Genomic DNA, 8,889 nt, shown 5'->3' on the forward strand with positions numbered 1-8,889 from the left:
CCATGCGTCTATGCTGGGGGGGGCAGTGCCCAGGCTCCCCCCCTGTTGTTGCTGCAGCGGGGCTGGTGGCACAGCTCTGTCCCTGCGGGCTGAGCCAAGCCTGGGACATGGCACCCTCTGCACTGCTGCCCTTAGCACGCTCCGGGGCTCTGCCTGCCACCCCTGTCCCCTGTTGCTCCCTGGCTCCCCACTGCCTACCCAGGGCCTGTCTGCCTCCACCCGTGCCCGTCAACAGCAATAATGGCCAGGCCTCGGCCTCTGCTGCCCGCTTGCCCACTGCCTGCCCATCCCACCACAGCCACGGCCACCTGCAGCACGGATGGAGCTCCCTGTGCCAGAAAGTGCGGGCAGGGCAGCGCCTCCCCTTCTGCCCGAGGCTGGGCCCCCAGCGAGGGGAGGGAACCCCTGCCCTGGGGGGAAGCCCCAGCCCCCCCTGTTTTGCCCCTGGGCAGGGCCCTGTGTGCTGCCGGCCGGCTCGCTTGGGCAGTGCTGGGGCCTGCCTGTGCCCTGGCTCTGCCTGTGCCCTGTACTGGGCAGAGCCCGGCAGCCCGGCCCTGCTGCTCCTGCCCCCCGACGTGCCTTGCCCCCACTTGGTGACAATCCGTTCTGCTCCCCGCCAGAGCCCCCGGCACTGCCTGTCCTCAGCCCATTCCCTGCGGGTGGGGGGTGGTGTCGCCGGCCCCTTTGCCACCCGCCGCCACCGCCACGCACCGGGGCTGTGGCACGGGCTCCCGCCTGCCCCGTGCCAGCACCAGTCCCAGCCCGTCACAGACGTAGCTGCTGGCAGGGGGGCCACAGGACTATTTTTCTATAATAACTTTTTGGTGCACAGTAATTTTTTCTTGTAATTTAATCAGCCGGGAGCTGCCTCCTGAGCCTGTTTTTAATTTAATGGATGTGGATATAACGCTAGAGAGACTGAGTTATTAAATGTTCAGAACTATGCAAACCAGACCTGCTGCCCGAGCTCTGTGTCCTGCCGCCCTGAGGCAGTGGGGGGGCTCAGGCAGGCACCCCATGGCCCGTGGAGGTGCGAGGCTGGGGGCCCCCGGCAGCCCCAGGCTCTGCTCTGCAGACACAAGGGGGCCTGGGGCAGGTGCGGGGCAGGGGAGCGCTGGGCTGAGCCGTGGGTGCGGGGGGGGGGGCGAGATCCCCCGGCTCAGAGCACACGGGGCTCGCTGCCTGCGGTGGCAGTGGTGCTGGAGCCCTGTGGCTCTGGGTCACGCGTGGGCTCTGTCCAGCACAGAGGAGCCCTGCAGAGCTGCGGGCTGTGGCAGGAGCTGTGCTGCACGGGGCTGCTCTCTGGGGCTGCGGTGAGGACGTGGCACCCAGGCGGTGACCGTCACCCTCACCTGAGTGACGGGAAGCAGCTGCTTATCACAAACCCGCAGAGGAGCTAATTTTGGAACCGGCTCTAGTGAGCGGAGGGGGACAGCAGGCCGGGGAGCTCATGCTGCTTTCCTGCAGCATGTGGGCTGCATCCCTCCACTGCAGCCCTGGGGACAGCTGAGCTCGTGTCTGCAGCCCCTGTGCCCAGCGCAGCCTCTGCAACCACAGCGCCTTGCCTGTGGGCAGCCCCCTGCTGCCAGCCCGGGCTGGACCCAGCCCTTCTCCAACCGGGGCTGAGTGCATGGGACGGGCAGAGCCTGCCCTGGGGGCTGTCAGAGGGAGGGGGACAGCCCTGAGCCGTTTTCTTTGGGTGCTCACTCAGTGGCTGCTCCTCTCTGCAGATCCCCTCGTGCTGTCCCAGCCGTGGCGTCTTCCTGTGGTCAGGAGCAATTCCCTGCTGCGTGCACGCAGCTGTGGGAGCTTTCCCTTTCTCACTGCCCGGCCAGGCGGGGCAGGGGCAGGTCCCGGCTGCCCCTTGGCCGAGGGTTGTGTGGGGCAGAGCCTGTGGGGGCGTCAGGCAGGGGCCAGCCCCACGGGGCACCGCAGCGCTGAGCCCTGCAGGCTGTGGGACGGGGGATGGAGGATGTGAAACTGGGTGAGCTGCAGCGCAGCCCACAGCGACCTTCCTGCTGCAGGCAGCGGTCGGGGCTGCTGGGGAGCGAGGGCTTCTGCTGGCTTCTGCAATCACAGTTGCTCACGGAGCCTCACAGCCTGGCTGCCCTGACTAGCCAGGTGTGGTAGGGTCAGGCCCCAGCTCCGGCTCGGGGTGCCCGGTGTCCCCCGTGCCAGCCCCCTGCACGTGGGGAAAGCCTGTGCTGTCTGGGAGAAGCCAGGGGATGCTGGGGGGTGCTGGGGCGGGGAGAAGCAGCCCCTCAGCCCAACTGGCAGAACACTTGCTGATCTTGTGGAAGTGCTGAGTGCCTCTGGAGAAGGTGGTGCAGGGGGTACTGCTGGTGCAGCTCACGCAGAGCAGATTCCTGGGCAGGGTTTGGGACCAGGGCAGAGGGGTCTGGAGGGAGGTGAGCGTGTGCTGCAGGACAGAGCAGCTGCAGTGCTGCTGCTGGCAGAGCGGCTCTGCCCCTGAAACGTGCTGTGAAAAAACAGTTTCCAGGGAGACTGGCACTGACCGTGCCCAGGGGCTGCAGGAGCACTTAGTGCAGAGCCCTGCTGTGGCATTGCGCTGTTCCTCGACGTGACCCACCCGGGCAGCGCTCAGCCATGGGAAGGCAGGTCAGGAAAACCTTTCTATGCGCTTTTCCCCACAACTTCCTCAAGAAGTGGAAACTGCTTGAACATGTCTTGCAGGTGACTGTGACACCAATTTGGGGCTGGGGGCTGCCCAGCGGCTTTGGGGCTGTGTGCTGGAGTCAGCCTCGAACACGGGGGACCGGCAGGGAGGGGAGGAAGCGCAGGAAATCTCGCAATGGCTGTATGGTCAGCACAGGGTTTCCTGTTCCTCTCTGGGAGCCGGAGCTGAGCCAGGTCCAGATTGCACCGGCCCCAGCCCCGGGAGCACACCGGCGCCAACTCCGCGGCTGGGACCTCACGGCACATACAGGTTGGAGGGAAGGGGACCCCTTTGTGGGGCTGGGGGAGGTCATGGCCCTGTTCTTCTGAGGGGTTGTAGTCTGCGTGGGGACATCCTGCCCTGCATGGAGCCAGGCTCCAGCACCCTCTTCCTTCTGGCTGTGCCCTCGCTGCTGGGCTGTGCACCCTGGGACCACGCCTGGGCTGAATTTGGCTCCTTCTGGCCATGCCAGAGTTCTGTGTGCAGGGACATGTCCAGGCTTGGCACTGCCCCCACGGCTCGGTGCCCTGTCCCCCTCTTGCTGGCCTCCTGCCCGTGCCCTGGCCCCTGGGTGCTCTCCTGCCCCAGTGTTCCCAGCTGCCCCCAGCACGGGCACAGGGAGTGGGGCAGGATAGGGCCAGAGCTGCCGGAGCCCCATGGGGCCGGTGCTCCCGGCCTTGCGGCACACGGCAGAGCGATGCTGGGTTTTGACTCCACGCTTCCTCCTCCCTGGCAATGCCCCCACCGTGGGCCCCCGCTGCTGCGGCGCATTGGGCACACTCAGCCCTCCCAGCTACTTCGAATGCCTTTTTTAAGGCAGATTGTGGAGGTGACTCTGCCCGCCGCTGCGGGGCTGGCCTGGGCACCACATACCTGCCATGGGGAGATGGGTGAGGGGGCATTGGAGGCAAAGAGCCCTGGCCACAAGCGAGCTCAATGCAGAGTGCAGGGTGGCAGCCACGCCTCAGGCTGCCCGACTGCTCTGCAGCCTTGTCCCACCAGGACCACGGTGCCATGGGCTTCGGGCCGGAGCTGTGGTGCCCGCAGGGGCACAGCGCGCTGCTGCGGCTACAGGACAGTGAGCTGCGCCTTCTGGAGCTGATGAAGAAGTGGATGTCTCAGCGGGCCAAGAGTGATCGGGAGTACGCGGGGATGTTGCACCACATGTTGTCGCAGCTGGAGAAGCAGGAGGGCTCTGGGCAGCTCCGTGCTGGTGACCACGGAGGCCAGATTGGGGAGGTAGGGACAGTAGGGTGTAGGAGCACACCCCACAGACCCTGCACGTTGCCAGAGGGTGGCCGTCCCTGCTCCGTCCCTGATACCCTGTCCTCCCAGTCGTGGTGGGTGCTGGTGAACCAGACGGAGACACTGAGCCAGACCCTGCGGCGGCATGCTGAGGAGCTGGCGGCGGGGCCGCTGGCCAAGCTGAGCCTGCTCATCCGCGACAAGCAGCAGCTCCGCAAGGCCTTCAGCGAGCAGTGGCAGCAGCTCAGCCAGGAGTATGCCCGGGTAGGCAGGACCTTGCGTGGGTGGCTGGGGGGCTTGGGCCCTCGCCCCGGCCCCGCTCCGCTGAGGGTGCCTCCTCCTGCAGACCACCCAGCAGGAGATGGAGAAGCTGAAGGCACAGTACCGCAGCCTGGTGCGTGACAGCACTCAGGCCAAGCGCAAGTACCAGGAGGCTAGCAAAGGTGGGTGGCAGACCCGTACTGTCCTGACACATCCCCCAGCCTTGTTCTGCTGTGCCCTCTTCTCCCCAGTCCCTGGTTCTCCCTCAATCCCTCGGGCCCCACCACAGGATCGGGGATGCCTGGAGCCACGGCAGCCCCATAGGACCCGTGGGCACAACCTCGGTGGGCCTGGGAGCTTGGGGGGAATGCACTGGGAGCTGTGGTGCCGAGGCAGCGGGTGCCCCCATGGCCTCTCCTCACAGACAGGGAGAGAGAAAAGGCGAAGGAGAAGTATGTGCGCAGCCTCTGGAAACTCTACGCCCTGCACAACCAGTACGTGCTGGCTGTGCAGGCAGCCGCGCTGCACCACCACCACCACTACCAGCGGGCGCTGCCCAGCCTCCACGAGTCCCTCTACAGCCTGCAGCAGGAGATGGTCCTCACTCTGTAAGAGCCCTGCAGCCCTTCCTGGCACCCCCTTGCTTCTGCACCCCTGTTCCCCCTGAGAACCAGCGATGCTCCCTCCCCCTGCCGGAGCCCCCGGCCACACAGGCGCTGTCCTTGCCCTGTTGCCTGTGCCACACACGCCCTTCCCCTGGCACCAGAGCCATCACGGACGGGGCAGCTCGGGGCCCTTCCCCAGCACCTCATGAGAGGCAGGGGCTGCAGGGACACCGGGACCAGGCAGCCTGGGCAGCGTGGGGCCAAGCCTGGGCTGCGGGGGTATGGGAGGCCAGGCATCCCCCAGCACCCGTGTCCCTGCAGGAAGGAGATACTGGGGGAGTACTACAGCATCAGCAGCCTGGTGCAGGAGGACGTGCTGGCCGTACACCAGGAAATTGCCCGTGCTATCGAAGCGATCAACCCTGCCACTGAGTACAGCAGCTTTGTCCAGTGCCACAGGTAGAGATGGTGTGGCTGCGGGCACTGCACCGGGTACGGCCCTGCAGGGGGTGGGCACGGGCACATCAGAGCAGAGGGCAGCTCTGTGCCGGGTGCCTGCAGGTATGGCTGCGAGGTGCCGCCAGCCGTCACCTTTGATGAAAACTTGCTGGAGGAGACGGAGATCCTGGCACCAGGAGAGCTGCAGCTGAATGAGCTGACTGTCGAGAGCGTCCAGCACTCGTGAGCGGGGCCAGGCTGCAGGCAGGGGCCAGGCTGGCGGGCTCATGGCTCAGCACCCGCCCAACACCCGTGTCTCTTGTAGCCTGACGTCCATTGAGGAGGAGCTGGCAGACACCACGGAGACTGTGAGCAGCAAGGAGCAGCGGGTGCGGGAGCTGCAGGCTGAGATCCAGGGCGAGGAGCAGGGGCTGAGACCTGGGGAGCGGTGAGGTGCAGGGGACCGGCGGGGCTGGGGCTGAGGTGGCAGGGGCTGACCCCGCTACATCCCATCCCCAGAGTGCACTTGCTGAGCAAGCGCCAGGGGCTGCAAGAGGCCCAGCAGCAGCTCCAGGGCTGCCTCTGCACCCAGGCCAAGCTTCAAGCGCAGCGGGATGTGCTGGCCAACAAGCTGGCGGAGCTGGGCTCCGGAGACCCCCTGCCTGCTCTGCCCCTGCAGGAGGACCGGCACTCAGTCTCCTCCGTGGTGAGTCCTCCCCACAGTGCTCCAGGAGACACGGGGCTGGGTTACACCGGGTTCTGGCGGCCCCACGCAGGGTGCCTGCAGGGGGACAGCTCACACTTTTCCCCAGGAGCAGGAACGCAGCGGGGCCACTGCACTGGAGACCCTCAAGAACCACATCTCGGGCATCTTCAGCCCCAAGTTCTCGGTGAGACCCTGGGCACCTCCAGTCACCCTGCCCTGCCCAGCCACCTTGCCAAACCTCCCAGCCCCTCGGCACCCCCTGTCCTCTCCTGTCTTGCCCCACAGCCCTGCTCCATGTTGCTCTCCAACCCCTCTCCCCACCCTGCGCAAGCCCCTCTGGACCCTGCTCTCCCTGCCCCTGGGGGAATGACCAGTCTTGCTCTGTCCCCATCCAGTTGCCACCCCCCGTGCCCCTCATCCCGGAGGTGCAGAAGCCGCTGTGCCAGCAGGTCTGGTACCACGGGGCCATCCCACGCTCAGAGGTGCAGGAGCTGCTGAGCTGCAGCGGGGACTTCCTGGTGCGGGAGAGCCAGGGGAAGCAGGAGTATGTGCTCAGCGTGCTGTGGGACGGGCAGCCCCGGCACTTCATCATCCAGGCTGCCGACGTGAGTGACCGCAGGCGGGGGTGGCACTGGGAGCGGCCCCTGCAGTGGGCAGATGTTGGGGCCCTGCCCTGGCTGTGCAGCCACAGGGACACTGGTGTTAATGCACAGGATGTGTGCCTACAGCTGCGAGCTGTGTGCGTGTGTCCTTGCACGGACCAAGCATGGAGCACGAGCTGTGAGCCTGCACCGTGCATGTGAATGCACGCTTGTGCTGTGTGTGTGTGTGTGCTCGTGCACCCCCATGCATGCCCTCCCCCACGTGTGCACCTCATGGGTGCACGCAGGCATGACCCCGCAGCCTCCCCTCCCTGCAGAACTTGTACCGGCTGGAGGGGGACGGCTTCCCCACCATCCCGCTGCTCGTTGACCACCTCCTGCACAGCCAGCAGCCCATCACCCGCAAGAGCGGGATCATCCTGGCCAGGGCTGTGCCCAAGGTGAGGGTGGGCAGCGGGAGCAGGCGAGAGCCCTGTGCAGGGCGTAGCCCCGGCCCCTTCCAGCCGCAGTGACTCATCTCGGCATGAGGGAGCTGCAGGAGCAGGAGGGGATGTGGGCTGGGGCGCGCTGGGGGCGGCACGCTGACCTTGGTGTCTGCTGCCTGCAGGACAAGTGGGTGCTCAACCACGAGGACGTGCTGCTGGGGGAGCGCATCGGCCGGGTGAGTTGGGGTGCGAGGGCCCCAGCAGGATGGCAGGGCTGGCCGCGGGTGCGCTGTGCCAGGCTCGGCCGGTGCATCCGTGTCTCTCGGCAGGGTAACTTTGGGGAGGTGTTCAGTGGCCGCCTGCGTGCTGACAACACCCCTGTGGCTGTGAAATCCTGCCGGGAAACCCTGCCACCTGAGCTCAAGGCCAAGTTCCTGCAGGAAGCCAGGTCTGTGTGACCATGTCCTGGCCCATCTGTCTGTCCTGAGGTCTCGGAGTGCCCAAACCCCACTGGGATACAGCATCCCTCTGGCTGGGGGCTGTGTCCCTGCACCAGCCGGGCTCAGCATCCTTGGGATGCAGGTGGTGATGGAGGAGGTGTGTGCTGGGGGCAGCTGGGTCCCCATGTGTTCAGGGTGATGTTCACTGTCCCCACAGGATCCTCAAACAGTATAACCACCCCAACATAGTCCGGCTCATCGGCGTCTGCACCCAGAAGCAGCCCATTTACATTGTCATGGAGCTGGTGCAGGGTGAGCAGCCCCATCCTTCAGTCCCTGGTGCACGTGTGCGAGCTCACCCCAGTGCAAGTGTGTGAGCTCGCTGCATGGGGCTGGGATGGCCGCCCGCCAGCTCAGTGCTTCTTGGTGCAGGGGGGGATTTCCTGAGCTTCCTGCGCAGTGAGGGGCCCCACCTGAAGGTGAAGGAGCTGATCAAGATGACGGAGAATGCTGCAGCAGGCATGGAGTACCTGGAGAGCAAGCGCTGCATCCACAGGTGGGCTGGGGGGGCAGCGGGGGCCGGGCAGGGCAGGGGCAGCTGGTCCCCCCATCCTGGGGACAGCTGGGCACAAGGCTGACAGCTCTGAGCCGCCCAGGGACCTGGCTGCCCGCAACTGCCTGGTGACGGAGAAGAACATCCTGAAAATCAGCGACTTTGGGATGTCACGGGAGGAGGAGGATGGTATCTATGCCTCCACGGGAGGCATGAAGCAGATCCCTGTGAAGTGGACTGCCCCCGAGGCACTGAATTACGGTACGGGGTGGCACCAGGCATGGCCTGGGACCTACGCAGCATACGGGGAAGGAAGGGGGGAGGCTGTGCCACAGGGACCTGGGAGTCCAGGGGGCACTGTCCAGCACCCCATGCATGGTGCTGGGGTGGGAGTCAGGGAGAGCCGGGGCACCCGTCGGGGCAATGGTGACATGGACATCCCGTGCCACTCGCCGCCTGGCCCCCGCCGTGTCCCCAGGCCGATACAGCTCAGAGAGCGACGTCTGGAGCTTCGGCATCCTGCTGTGGGAGGCCTTCAGCCTGGGCGCCGTCCCCTACGCCAACCTCAGCAACCAGCAGACGCGCGAGGCCATCGAGCAGGGTGAGGGCGGCGGCGGGGCCGCGGGGCCCCTGCCCAGCCGCGCCCCACGGGGCCGCGGGGGCGAGGCCCGGTGTCCGGCCGGCCCGTCCCCAGCGCTGCCACCCCCAGGCGTGCGGCTGGACCCCCCCCGAGCAGTGCCCCGAGGAGGTGTACCGCCTGATGCGGCGCTGCTGGGAGTACGACCCCCGCCGGCGGCCCAGCTTCAGCGCCGTCCACCAGGACCTCATCGGCATCCGCAAGCGGCACCGGTGAGGGGCGGCCCCGCGCCCCGGGGCCGTCCCGCCGGCAGCGCCCGTCCCGCGGGCGGGGCCCGCCTGGGCGGCGGGTGCCGGGGGC

The 8,889-nt window shown here is 66.8% G+C and overlaps 1 protein-coding gene across 1 annotated transcript in view; it reads left to right on the forward strand.

The window, feature by feature from the left end:
* Window positions 1–2,776: 2,776 nt before the first annotated feature.
* Window positions 2,777–8,889, forward strand: part of FES (FES proto-oncogene, tyrosine kinase) — an 18,829-nt gene continuing 12,716 nt past the window's right edge. Inside the window, 20 exon segments of the mRNA XM_035312175.1 lie at window positions 2,777–2,947; window positions 3,666–3,916; window positions 4,013–4,186; window positions 4,269–4,365; window positions 4,608–4,791; window positions 5,110–5,247; window positions 5,350–5,469; window positions 5,552–5,674; window positions 5,746–5,932; window positions 6,039–6,116; window positions 6,328–6,537; window positions 6,852–6,974; window positions 7,142–7,195; window positions 7,289–7,407; window positions 7,617–7,711; window positions 7,832–7,955; window positions 8,056–8,213; window positions 8,431–8,553; window positions 8,662–8,675; window positions 8,677–8,829. Coding sequence (XP_035168066.1) covers window positions 2,821–2,947; window positions 3,666–3,916; window positions 4,013–4,186; window positions 4,269–4,365; window positions 4,608–4,791; window positions 5,110–5,247; window positions 5,350–5,469; window positions 5,552–5,674; window positions 5,746–5,932; window positions 6,039–6,116; window positions 6,328–6,537; window positions 6,852–6,974; window positions 7,142–7,195; window positions 7,289–7,407; window positions 7,617–7,711; window positions 7,832–7,955; window positions 8,056–8,213; window positions 8,431–8,553; window positions 8,662–8,675; window positions 8,677–8,805 — 2,628 coding nt within the window. The 5' untranslated portion in view covers window positions 2,777–2,820 and the 3' untranslated portion in view covers window positions 8,806–8,829.

The sequence above is a fragment of the Oxyura jamaicensis genome, assembly GCF_011077185.1.
Source record: "Oxyura jamaicensis isolate SHBP4307 breed ruddy duck chromosome 10 unlocalized genomic scaffold, BPBGC_Ojam_1.0 oxy10_random_OJ61, whole genome shotgun sequence".
In the NCBI taxonomy this organism is placed as follows: domain Eukaryota; kingdom Metazoa; phylum Chordata; class Aves; order Anseriformes; family Anatidae; genus Oxyura; species Oxyura jamaicensis.